At 32.5% G+C, this 14,201-nt stretch overlaps 1 protein-coding gene across 2 annotated transcripts in view; it reads left to right on the top strand.

Moving 5' to 3' along the window:
• Window positions 1-14,201, top strand: part of FANCL (FA complementation group L) — a 78,095-nt gene that overhangs the window by 31,325 nt on the left and 32,569 nt on the right. For both annotated transcript variants that reach the window (XM_082672618.1, XM_082672619.1), the window contains 2 exons: window positions 995-1,091; window positions 6,055-6,123. In XM_082672618.1, coding sequence (XP_082528744.1) covers window positions 995-1,091; window positions 6,055-6,123 — 166 coding nt within the window. The remainder of the gene's footprint in view (window positions 1-994; window positions 1,092-6,054; window positions 6,124-14,201) is intronic.

Here is a 14,201-nt window from a genome sequence, read left to right as displayed (position 1 = left end):
GTGACTAAACAGCATATAGTGTTGTTAAAAAAATGTTTCCTGGGTTAGGAGGCTAATGTTAGTTTTGAACCCTAACAGGTTTTACCATCAGTCTGGGTGATAAGTTGTGCAATACTGTTAGGCTACTTTTTATCTTTACAAGAGAATGGTATTGTAAAAATGTCAAAAAAATATCCACATGCCCAGTTCACTAGTAAATATACTGCTAAATTTGAACCTTTTTGGCAGTAGCTTATGCTTCTCAAGGGACCATATTTTTACAGAATGATATATTTCAAAGGGTATTGGTTTCCATTGTAAAAAATTCATGCATTTAGAGCAACTTAAAGCCAAAACAGTTGTGCTTGTGGTATGTGTTTAAAATATTAGTCATCTTGAATACATGCCCAGGTTAAGTGTCAGAAGCTATATATTGCACAAAAAGAAAATTTATTGTTAGGAGACCAGGCTGTACCTGTGCTTATACAGCATTTTCCTTAGAGGATCAATTTGAGTATGTGAACTAATACTAGCCAGGCTTTTGTACAGTAACATTATTTATAATAAAGGAGAAGTTCATTGAGGAGAAAAACAAATAAAGGAAGCATAAAAGTCTCATATTGTATGAAACTACAGAAATGGATCAAAGAGTTTGACAGGAAGTTTAATGTGTACATAAGTAGAGTCTGACAGGAACATGCTGTGTGTGCCAAAGGTTCCGGTGATGGAAAACCGAAACATAGTGCTCACTGACCACAGCATGAGCCTTGACACACATTGTAAATAATCCAGAGATCTATGACTGCATTAAGCACTGGGCTGGTGTATTAACGGCAGTAAATCTATAGCAGCATAATGGGATAGCATACACAAATTCCTCTGATTAGTTTTTGTAATGGATTAATAGGAATATAGCAAATATTTTCATTTCAAATCCTACCATCCTCCAACCTCACCCTCCCCCCAGCCCCACCCTCTCTATTGTGATCGTTTTTTATTCTCTTCTACTCACCAGGCTTGTGTATGTGGATACTTGCTTTAGTACCATCAAGTTAAAAGCCGAAGATGCTTCTGGTAGAGAGCATCTCATCACTGTCAAGTTGAAGGCGAAGGTATGTGCTTCGTTAAACTGTTACTGTGGCCAGGAAATACTTTGGGAAATGAACCCTGTGAATGTTTTCAATGTAAACGAGTGCTGGTTGCTTCTAAAAGTATATATATGACACTTAAAATTTATTTTGGGTTAAGACTGCGCTTAAGACTGCGCTTCCAAAGCAGGGGGTGCAGAATCGATCCCTGGTCAGGAAACTAAGATCCCACATGCTGTGCGACACGACCAAATAAATAAATTATTTGGGAACGCCTCAAAAAATGTATTCACTGTTTCCCAAAGCCTAGCTATAATTTCATGTCACTGTTTTAATTCAAATTTGATCAAAATATAGACTTTACAGTAAAGAAATACTACAAATAAGGTTTGGCAGCCTCAAAGTACCATAATGTTATTTTTGTAACATCCTATGTAGAAAAGAGTTGGAAGTGTCCACTATTCCAAGTAAAGTTCTACTGAAGAAAGTCTTTTGTCTTCAACTACTACTGTGAATTACCTTTGTTGTTCTTATTTCTGACTTCCCCCGACCCCTCAAACACAGGCACACACATATGCATACTTTCTTCTGTTGTCTTGGCTGAAATTTTTTTTACTTCTCTGTTTAAAAATTTTGCAAAGGTTATACTCTTCTATTTATAGAGCCCTTACAGGCTAGTCGTCTATAACTACTCACTGATTTTATTGGCACAAAACATAGCTGTTTCGTCTTTATTTTTTAATTATAGATTGTGAATTTTGAGAAATAAGTGGAATAAGCAAGTTCAGGTTATTAATCATTTACTTAGTAATCACTGGGGAAACATTAGACTTTGAGAAAACCAGGTCATCTAACTTTTTTTTAATTGTCCCTAGGAGTCATCAATCAACTCTTTTTCATGAGATTGTAGTGATGAAAAGATGAGTTGTGTTTATCCTTTTTAAAAATGTGCCTGGCATTTAAGCTTTTCATGAGAGAAAATTAATATATAAAGCTGTACTGGGTGACACAGAAAAGTTGGTGTCTTATAGTGCCTCTATATCAGACAAATTGAGAAATGACTCATTCTCTTTCTTACACACAGAATGTTTATGTATAATTTCGAGATTTATATGTAATAAGTTTTGAGAAAAAATTAGTGGGATAGAAATCTTCTTTGTAAAATAAGTTACATGAATATTTTTATTAAATGAAAAAGTTTTTATTTTCTTTTTTAATTTTTAAAGGTGTGTTTTTTTAAGATCAAGGAGAAATCTGCCTTTATCCTTCCAGAGTCATATACTGCCAGTGGCAAGGGTTCTGTCATTTTCTTCAAAGTTTTATTTGTTTATATTTTGTACATTGATAAAAGTTGCTTTGCTGCTATGAAGACCAAAATGAAAAATTTAAAATACATCCTGTCCCGATTCTTTTTTTTTTAAAGCCTCATTTTTGGAGTCTTTTCTACTAAGAGATAATGATTTAAGTCTACATTGCCTATCACTACAGCTACAAGACTTTATTATTAATTTTGATTAATGACATTATTGGTAGTATTGAGAGGGAGGATGTGTAGCCATTAGTATGGTCCATTCTGTCTGCTTTTTCTTATAACTTTTCAAGGTAGATAAGGTGACACTTTTAACATTTCTCTAGAAGATATTTTCAAGTGTCAGTTTTTGCAGCATCGATAGCTGTGAGCACTGTTATGGATGCCCTGGCAAGAGAGAAGAGAAAGCTGTATTTGAGTTAGTAAGAAAAAGACTTGCATTTAAAAAAAAAAGAAAAAAAAGACAGGCTGAAACTAAATGAATCTTGTGTTGGTATGATTTATTAGAGTCTTTATTTGTCCGTTTAGTTTGGTTTTCATAGAGACTAAAGTTGTCTTTTAGATGTGGTCATTTCTTTCTTAGGAATATTTGGGATTGCCAGTTAAAAACAGTGAAAGCTAAAACTTACATGTTAAGAGTACATAATGCAAAATCTTAATCCAAACTGAATTTTAAAGGGTCAGGCTCTTTTTTGACAAACCTTACAACACGCTTGTTTTTGTAAATACACAAACCTCTATTTCTTTTATCTGATATTTTTTGATACGTAGTAAAGAAATGCATTTGTTTTGATTCTTGAATACATACTCTCCCAATTCTGCCACTCTACCTCACTGTCTCCCAAAACCCACAAGGAAAACAATACCAATTTTGTCTAGACATCCCCCATTAAAAGTAAGTATATAAATCAAAAAGAAATACAATGAGAAACAGTTGAATTTTGTCATTTTTATAGGTGTGTTTTTATGCAGTATTTACAGTTCATCCTAAACCATGGGATGAAATTTTTGTCTTCCTTTAAAAAAGAAGTAGCCTAGGGCTTCCTTAACTTTGGCCAAGATCAGAACTACTTGAAAAACGAATCATAGATATGTTTCAGAGGCTGGGCACTCTGTCTCTGATGGCTGTTTTTGTAATCTGCCGCAATTTGTGTGTATTCTTTTGCTGGGGGGGTCCAATCACAGTTTGGGTTGGGTTAAATTTTTCCATAGAAAAGTATACTATAGAGTCTAAAAAATATTGTTTGTGACAAAAATATATACTTAATATTATATAATAATTATTTTCTCTTACAGTTATTGATTTGATTGAATTGTTTCAACTGAGACTTGGAAAACTATATTAATGAAAAATTATAAATTACTCTGTTTTTTAATTAGTTTCTTTAGGTGGAGCTTTTGTTGTTCTTGTCACCTGGATTTCTAAAGTGAAGCTTTTGGCAGTTAGTCTCTAGTGGCTTTGTATATACCTATAACTTACTGTTGAAAAATAATCTGAATTTTGACAGTCATTTTACAATATTCAGTTATCGCTGTTGTAGTTAGTACTACAATACAAACAACTCCAAAAATGAGTATCTAGGATGCTACTGCATAATTCATGTTAAATCATCCAGAAGTGTATAAATTTGTGCTTTTTACGTTCAATACAGTTATGTAGCATTTATTATATTATATAAACAGAATTGATCTTGGAAGTGAATATAATTAACACTATATATATACATTTAACTCATAGACAGTAAAGACACAAACATATGGATCAGTCTCATTTATCATATACATATTTGTATGTTTGCATAATTACACCTAAAATATATATTTGAATGTTATCTCAGATATGTGGCATCATATTATATTTATTATAACCTGCTTTTTGTTTAACTACCTGTGGATCTCTTTCTTTATCAGTACATATGTGCCATTTACTACCCTGAGCCCTATTTGAATGTAGGATCATATTCTCTTTTAACATAATGTGCCCTACGTACTTAATGACTTCCAAAGTTAAGACACTTCTACTTGGTTTATCTACTCTGTATACAGTAAACATTAAGTTCATACTCTTAACTGGGTTGATGATTGTTTAAGTTAGAGAGTTGATATTGTTCATTGTCAGCTCAGTAGATGATAAATAGCAACTCAAGGTGAACTAAATATTCCATTTTTGACCCAAGGAGGTTTTAAGTGTGCATTATTATTTTTGCAGAATATTAACATTTTTTAGAGGGAAAAGAGATTTTACAGTGCTTTTAGTTGAGTTCCATCATTTTTACATATAAAACAGCCAGAGAAGTTCAGTGACTTATCCAAGGTCACAAGTTAGTTAGCAGCACTAGAAACCAGAGAAAGCTAAGATCTCTGCCTGCATTTACTTTGAGATAATCACATGCCTTACAAAAAATAGTGTACAAGTAGTTTTTCCAGTGATTGCAGCAGTTATAATCTGACGTACATCATCTAATAGTTTGAATTGTCTGGACTAGGGCTTCTTCTGTAATCCCAGCCAGACCTTTCTTTCTTTTTTTCCTCTAACTTAGAGCACTGTTATATTTCTATATGGTTTCCTGTATATTTACCTTTGTGTTATCACTTCTGCATAGCTAGATACCATTAGTCAGAGTATACATTGATAGGTTTATTTTTAACCAGACTGTCATTGTAACTAAATGTTAATTCTTTTCCAAGCATTGATTTCAAATGGGCTGATGTTTGTGACAAATACTATAGTGATAATTTTTTGTGCCCTTTTGCTATGCAACAAAGTAGTTAAAAATAAGAGGATGAAAAAAGTGAAAGTCTAAAACTTATTTTAAACATTTTGTCAAATGAGAGAAAGGAGTTTTCCTAAAACTAATTTTCATGTTAGTAAATTTAGCTTTGTATTGGAAAGAAATGAGCACTTTAAAAATTACGTGTGACTTTCAAGAATCCAGACTGAATCTTAGAGAAATCATGTAGTACAATTCTCTAATAACAAAATTGATGTTAAGAAAAACTACCTTTTGTCTTTCTTAACTTAGAAACCTGGTTAGTCCTATGACTATTATTTTTTGTATAAAACTATTGAGTAATTAATTTTCTATTTATCAACCATGAAAAGATTTTTCTTAAAACTATTGTTTTCCCTTAATAAGCCAGAGACATTTCATTGTTTCTTTTTATTTATCTTCTGCTAAAATTAAATGCTTTTTTGTGGAAGATACTTCTTTAATTGATAATTATATGTGTTCATTTTTGTGCATTTCTTGATTCTTTTAACAAATATTGTCTCTTTTAACAAGTGTCTGAGGCTATTCGAGGTTAAATTTTAGACTGAAAGGAAATTAAATATCAACCATTTTGATCTCTCACTTTAAAGATAAAGAAACTGAGATTCAGTGTGGTTTACCCCTCAAATCACATTAGCAGCTGACCTGACACTGACTTAATTCATTAGTCTTTTTTTCAAAACCGGTTGGTTTGGCACCCCCAAATCACCAAACTTTGTACCTTTTTAGCTTAACTTGACTGTTAATCAGCTCTTAATATCTCTATAGTAATAGAATGGAAATATTGATATATAATACATTTGCATTTATAATAATACTTTTTCTAATATATTCAGTTTTTTGAAAATATTTTATGTGAAATTGTCACACCGAAGCAAAAATGACCTAACTTTATGCTTTTTTATAGTACCCTGCAGAATCACCAGATTGTATTGTGGATTTTCCTGTTTCGTTTTCTGTTTCCTGGACACCACAGGTAAATTCTTAAATTTATTTTAAGTAGCTAAAAAGCACGTTCTGTTTACTTACAAGTGGCCATTATAGATTACAAGTGATTTTTTTCAGTTTTTCTTTAAGCATTTATTTATAAACAGGACTTTGAGAGTGTTAAACTTGAAGAAGCTCTATTGACAGAAATTTTACTTTAAATTTAAATCCTAAGGAACTCTTTATAAAAGCAGTGAGCAGTAGGTTAAAAATTGGGTGACATTTTTCAGACATAATATCAGAGGATCTTTTTCAGAGAATGAGTTACGACTGAAAATATAAACCCTGCCATTTCTATTCAGTTTTTATTGTTTTAAAGTGTTTGTCCTTAGTTCATCCTTGAACTTAGACTATATTGTTTTTGTAAGTGCTTTGGAACATTCTTACTTCGAGTAAAGAATATGGGAGATTCTTCTACTCCTGTCAATTTCTCAATACATTGCTGATATTTAACAAGTTAATGTATTTAGGAATGCATTGTAAATTGTACCATTATGTGGCTAAAATATGGTATGATTATCAACAGTTCTATCATCACCATTCACGTGTGTGATTTTTAAAGATCTGGCAGAATGGTGGTTAGATTCAAAGAACAGTCTAATGATGACAGGCATAGTCCTTGTCTCACCAAGTAAATTGATACCAAAATGAAGAGAAACTTTCTGTTATGCAAAGCGAAACAAAAATTCCTAGTGACGTTTTACAAATGTTCTCTAAATAGAGACTACCCTTATTTTTGTTATGAAGTTTTGGTAGGTTCAAGTGAAAATTTATACTTATATTTTAAATTATAATATATAGAGTAAAGTAATAATTGTCTTGTATATGAAGTTAGTTTTAAAAAAAAAAAGCCTAACAGGATTTAAATGGTCTTGTGAAGGGTCAAATTTTAATCATACCATATATATTTTAAAAATAGTTTTCTTGTTTTCTTCTTTTAAAACAAAAATCTCCCTCCTTCCAATGGAAATCAAGAAAACACAGCAAAATAAAGGGGAGGAAAAACCCTGTGATTTGCTTTTGATATTCTGATATATGTTATAAATGTATAAGAAATACTGTTTTGATTGTTTTTTAAAGAATTGGAATTATACATAAATTGCATACTTTTTAAAAAACATGAATATACATTTTCTATTTGGCTCTATAAACTTTATCTTTATGTATTATGTGAGGTCATGATATAACATTGTACCTAGATCGTATTACTCTTTCCAGATATGCTATCTCTAAATTATAATTTAATATTTATTAAAATCCCAAGATCCAACCTTGGGAATATGTTTTTGATGAGTTTCCTAGTTTTTTAAATTTAGATAATCATAAAAGTTTTCCCCAGACTTTAATCTGTGAAAAAGTTTGCATCTCCACAAAAAGACTGTTTAGCACTTACCTTATCCTGCCATTTAGCAAAACTAGTTTGTGACTTTAACACTAGAAAATCTTAGAGGGCAATTTCTTCTGAATTTTCTATCCCTACTTAACACCAGCTCAGTGCCTTGCACATATAAGTATGGAATAAGTGTTTATAATATTAATTCAAATTCAGATTTAGATTTAATTGGGTCATACGTCAAGTTTTCTATTTTGTATTAGTTTTAAGAATACAGAATTAATTAGTAGTAACTGGAATGTCATAAATTCTTTTTTTAAATTAAAAGAACATACTAAAATTCTTAGTATAGTACAGATAAAAATTTGGACACCATTTTAGCCACAACTGAAATTTGACATGTTTAATATTTTGTCACATTTGCTTCAGATATCTCTCTCTCTGTCTCTCAGAAATAAAATATTCTGGGACCTAAAACTTTACCCCTCTTTTGCTTCTCTCCTTTCCTCTTTCTTTCCTTCTTTCCCTTTCTAGAGGTAAACCACTTGACTGGAACTGGTGTGTATGCTATCCATGCATACTTCTTTGCCACATTTGTTTATGCCATATTCTATAATATTTTTGCAGTCTGACCTTTCTTATACAACATTGTTTCTGAGATTTACCCATGATCTTATATCATTTTAAATGCTTTATATCATTTCATTATATGAATCCATCAGTTAATTTATTCATTGCCCTACTTATATGGTTGTTCACAATTTCTTTCTTAAACAGTGCTGCAGTGAACATTCTTCTGTGTTTCCTTTTACATATGTGAGACTTTTAGTGTGGTTTATGCCTAGAGGTGAAAATGCTGTATTGTAGGGAATGCATCTCTTTGAGATTACAAAATATTGCCAAGTTATCTTCTAAAATCGGTTGCATAACTTTATACTCCTACCCAGCAATGCATAGTAATTCCTACTTTCCCAAATCCTTTCTAAGTCTTAGTCTGATTTTAGTGTGACCTTAATTCTTATCAAAAACTGATACTCATTATTATTGTGTTTATCTTTGCCTACTTAAATTTTTGTGTTTTATTATAAGCATTTCTTATATATTTTGAATACTAGTTATTTATTGGTTATATGGGATATAAGTATCTTCTCCCTGTGGCATGTTTTTTAACTTTGTATATGATATATTTTTTCAATCAGAAGTTTAACGTTTCAGTGTGGTCACATTTATCACTCTCTTCTTCGTGATTTCTGCTTTTTGTGTATTGAATGAGAATATCTTCCATATCTTGTTCTGAAAAGATATTCTCCTAAAGTCTGTTATAAAAGTTATACTTTTTTTCATATTTAAGTATGAGGTAGGAATTGTTTTTACACTTGCCTATTTTATATATGCTCAAAGAATTTGGGTTTATCTTCATTTGTGGCGGTCTGGGGTGATTTCAGTTTTTCTTTTACATAAACCACTAAAATTCAGAAAACTTTCAAAATATACTATTTGCCTCTTGTTAGAGTCCAGCTGTACATCGTAAGCATTTTGGTGATACTGCCAGCAAGTATGAACTCTTGAGTCGTTTTAGATGTGATAAAAGTGTTGGCAATGTTAGTTTACATTTGGGAAATAGGAAGCAACATCAAACTTCTTTGCTGTGTATCTTTTATCATTGACCTGTTGGACACAATTCTGCTTGTGGGAGTTCCCATCTTTTTTCTTTTTAAACAATTTTTAAACAGATGTGGTTCTTAAGCGAAATAAATGTTACTATTGTAGTCTAATAGCAAACTTATATTTAAAAGATTGTAAATAGCTTCCAGATAATTGATTTTAAAAAATTCCTTGTCTGCTTTTTGTACATTTCCTCTTTGGATTCAGTGTTTCTGGACTTTAAACTTGGAAGATCTTTATTTTCCTTTCTTTTTGTAAAATAATAGGCATGGCTTTGTGGCATCCATATTAAAAATGGGTAATTTTCCTTATGGTCCCTGTCTTCCTGCTGGGTTGATAATGTTTTGATGTATTTTTCTTTTGCTCTGATGAGAGGTCTGCTGCTGCTGCTCTGACATATTCATTTGGATGAATAATTATAACTTGCACAATGTCAAGCTGAAGATGGTAGGGTTTTGTGCGTCATGACAAGCCTAGTAGCCAGTGCAGGTGTCTCACAGCATGATCAGCAACAGCCAGTGTATTCTGGCTCAGAGGAGGCATTTAGAGTAGTAAGAAATCAGCACCAAGGGCAAGGCTGCTGCTACTACTGCTGCCGTGATATGTGCCAAAGAAACACAAAGTGCTTCTCAAAGACAAGTGACTGCACACCTTTTCTCAGATACTTACTTGTTTACCCAGTCAATTTTGTTTTATAGATTTCAGCATAGAATGTAAGAGCATGTCATGATTTTTATCTTATTCTACTTCCCAACATCACAAATGCTCTGAAATCTGCTACCCTTTCGACTTCTATATATAGGTCATATTTGTGAATATTGTTGACTGATGAGACCATAGAATGCTCTAATGTAAGATTTTAAGTGCACTGACATTAGTGATTCTATAAAAACAAAACTAATTTTCTCCAGGTCACTGACCAGCCCAAAATGGATGCTAAAATTGCAGTTTTACCTATAAATGTGCCATTAAGTGCAGGCCTGTGAACTGTCTGTGTCACACTGGTTGGAATTTTCAGATTTGGTATGATACATAAACAGTGGTCTTTATATTTTTTATCATGTAAATCTCATATTCTTGGAGTAATGCCATGAATACAAGAAGAGCAAAACCAATGATAAAGCCTCTGGCTGATAATCTGATGGTGAATGAAGAAATTGTAATTAAAGGAAACAGTCCTATTACATAGCAGGGAGCATGATCCATTAGTTAGAGCATCAGACTAGCAGTCGGGTATCCCTAGGTTCTGTTTACAGTTCAGCCATTGACTTAATTGTATAATTTCAAACAAGTCACATGACTGCTCTTTGCCGCAGTTCATATGTATATGGAAATAATAAACTTTTTCTCTTTCACGGAGATCTTAAAATAAATTTGGTTTAAAACAAACAGAATCCTAGGGGAAGAAAACTCTCAATATCACACTGTATGGATCCTGAGGAAGTTCTCCTTTTTTGACCTACTGGATTATCTTTCTTTCCATTTTTCTCTCTGCTGTCCTTGTTGGAGAACTCATAGTACTGGATTTTTGTTCATCCTTAAATTGGTTAATTAAATATACTTTTGCCTTCTTGGCCATCTTATTATTGCTATAATGGTATGGATAAAAAGACATCAGCGGAATCAAAACAAAGACACTTAGTTCATTATTGAGATTATGTGATATGGTAGATCTGTGTGATATGGTCTGACCTATTGGACTCAGTAACCTATTAACTGCCTTTCTTTTTTTTTAAATAACATAATTTATTTTAAAAGTACTCCTACACTGATTTTAAAAAAGAGAAAATACAAGTAAGCAAAATTAAGAAAATATAAAGTCACCCTTAATGCCTTCATTTAGCATTGGGATCTCACTGGATAATAGTTCTGAACCTACGCTTATCACTTAGCAAAATATTTTTTGAAACATTGTTGATAATGCTGTGCATTTATTATTCCAGGTAATCCTTAGAATAATGTAGTTTTTAGTTATAATTGGGTTTACATTTATCCATCCAATTAAGAACTGATATGTTCACAGTCTAGGAACTGCTTATCTCTACATTTATTTAGGTCCCCCAGTTAAGTAGCAGTAGTTCCTTAATCCACATCTTGTACATTTTTGTTGAGTTTATTCCTAAGTATGAAGTTTTTTTTGCTATTGTGAATGTGATCTTTTTTTAAAAATCATATTTTCTAGTTTATTTTTATAATGTGGGCAAGCTATTAATTTTTTTAAGGTTATACTTTAATAAAAGTTGTATGTGAACATAAAGAGTTAGGTTTACAAGGGTTTTTGTTGTTTGTTTGTTTTCTTTTTAGACAAAATGGCACGTCCTAGCCTCCTTCTCACCTTTTTCTCCCTCTCCAGGGTCAACTACTTTTAATTGTTAGTTGATCCTTTTGGTGTTATAATAAAATTTCTATCATAACATGCTCTTGTAATTATACTACTTTTTGTTTGTTGGTTTGGTTTAGGCATTATCTGTTAACTTTCCACTGTAGATAATGGGGAATTTGCTGTTTCTTCTACCTTTCCCCACTCCATACACACATATACTGCCTATCCTTCCCAGATAGTTATCTTGTAATTTTGATTATGTCAATATTCAGTGTTTACATTATTATTTTGAACATATATGTATACTATGCAGAGATAAGCCATGTAGTTAATTATTATTTTTCCTTTGTTGCCCCAGTTTTTGTTACCACCTAGAGTTAACAGTTGTCTTTTTCATTTCCTTAGTTTTCTGTGTACTTAAAACTCATTCAACCCACAGTTTTCCATCAGTTGTCTAAATCTGCTCTTAATCATCTACGCTGGGTTTTCTATTAGCTTTACTTTCTGGTAAATTTCATCAGCTTTTCCTAGTAGCCTTCCTGTTGAGTTTTTTTTTACTTATACTATCATGTTCATTTCTAAGAGTTTACTTAATTGATAAATCTTCTCTTGTCCCCAGAGATACTAATAATATGTCTTTTTTTCCATCTGAGTAGTTTCTATTTCCTTGAGTTGCTCTTTTTCTAGGCTTATCGTCTTTGGTTACCTGCTCGTGATTAAAAGTCAGCTCTGAGTGTGAGTGGGGCTTGTCAACTGTGAACTTCATTGTAGAGTCACCTGAGTAGCTCTCATAATGGGGAACCCAAGTGTCAGTATTTTAGGTCTTTTTGATTAATTGGTCAGATTTCTTGGAGAAGACTCTTCCAGCCTTCTGCCTAGAAGTCACTGAGCAAGCAGAAAACGCTCCCTTGAGGCGAGAGTGGAGCAACACTGTTGGGCAGGAAACAGCAGTCTGAATTAGTAACATTTAACTCTATGGCATCCTCTACGGATAGGGCTGAACACCACGCAGCTGTAAAAGAGAAGTGCTTACAGAGTGAACCTCCATTATCACAGGCAGATAGTGAGAGTAGATTTGGAGTTGAGGGGCAAAAAATGATGTCCTAGCTACCCCATGGTATTTTCAGACTTTAAAAATTTGGCCATTCTTAGTTCTATGTAGCAGTAATTTTCAGTTTTATTGTTTCTTGCTGATGTCTACAAGTAGATTTTTTAGATGATTTTTTATCCAGTGGCTTTGTTAAACTCTTTATCTAATAATCAGTAGTTCATTGAATTTTCTATGAACGTAATCATATCATTTGTAAATGATAGTTTTATTTCCTCCTTTGCCATCTTTACGCCTTTCTTTCTTTCTTTTTTTTTTTGCCTTACTGTTCTGGCTAGGATATCTAATAAACTGTGAAACGTGAATAGTAAACACAAGCATTCATGCTTTATTCCTGTTCTCAAAGAGAAGTCTTTGTTTTCATCATTAGGTAGATTTTTGCTCTATAGTTCTTGTACTGAAATCCTTAACCAATAATTAATAGAATTTATTTCTGTTTCTGGTTTGCTAAGAGTTTTGTTATAAATGAAAGTCGAATTTTTTCAAGTATATTTTCTCTATGTTAGATAATCAAATGGTTTTTCTCCTTTATTCTGTTCATGTGGTGAATTATATTGTTCGATTTCCTAATGTTAAATAAATCTTGCCCTCTTGAAATAAACCCAGTTAGGTTGTGGAGTATTTTAAATCTATATGTTGATCAATCAGTTGATTGGTCAGTAGATACACACACATACATATGTTCGTATACACATATACAATTTCCAGTATAATATATTTCCACATTCTGTTTCTTTTGCATCTATGCTCATAAGAGCAATTCCTTTGTTTTCCTGCTTCCAAAATTTGGTTTTATTGCCTCTTTAGTTCTCCTTGTTTTTGTGAGATTATGCCTTAAAGGAAAAAACAACAACAATATAGTAAGTTTGGGGGTGGGGTAAAATTAGATCTGTGTGTTCAATCCACCTTCCTTACCAAGTAGCTGTCACCCTCTTTTTGCCTAATGTTAAATGTGTAGTTTATACTTTATTTGAATTCTAATGTATAAACTAGTTGTGAACATAATGTTAAAATCCTTTTCATTGCTTTCACCCATGGGCTGCTAGCTAAAGTGCAGTATTAAAAGTTTTAAATAAGTATGCTAACTATGAATGGGGTTTGACATTTCGAGCTAGAGGCAAGTGATGAAAGAAATAAATCCTCTGACTTATTTTCTTGCCTTCTTGTATAATTTGGAGGGGATTAGTGTGGGAAGTTTGGGGTTCTTTGGACATTCATAGAACTTAGGTAAGATAAGTAAGAGACCTGACTCACGAAGATCTAGTAGGGAAGTTATATCCTATTTTTAGTGCTTCATTAGATGAAATTGTGATTCTGTCATGGTCAGGTCTTTCTTCTTTTTTCAGGTTACCTTGAAAAAGTACATAAACAGAAAATCAAGAAGCAACATGTTTTTCAGTGGGAAATAGTTTAAATGCAACAGGCATTTAATATCTACAGATGGTCCCTGACCTAATTTGACTTAGGATTTTTCAACTTTACAGTGGTGCAAAAGTGATACACATTCAGTAGAAACCTGATTTTGAATTTTGATCTTTTTCCTGGTTGGTGATAGGCCAAATGATGCTCTGCGATGCAGGACGGCAGCAGCCAGCCACAGCTCCCCGTCAGCCACTCTGTCACAAGGGCAAACAACCG

This window comes from Grampus griseus (genome assembly GCF_964374135.1).
Source record: "Grampus griseus genome assembly, chromosome: 15".
NCBI lineage: Eukaryota > Metazoa > Chordata > Mammalia > Artiodactyla > Delphinidae > Grampus > Grampus griseus.
Note: the sequence above shows the minus strand (reverse complement) of the source record. Positions and strands in the feature narration are given on the sequence as shown.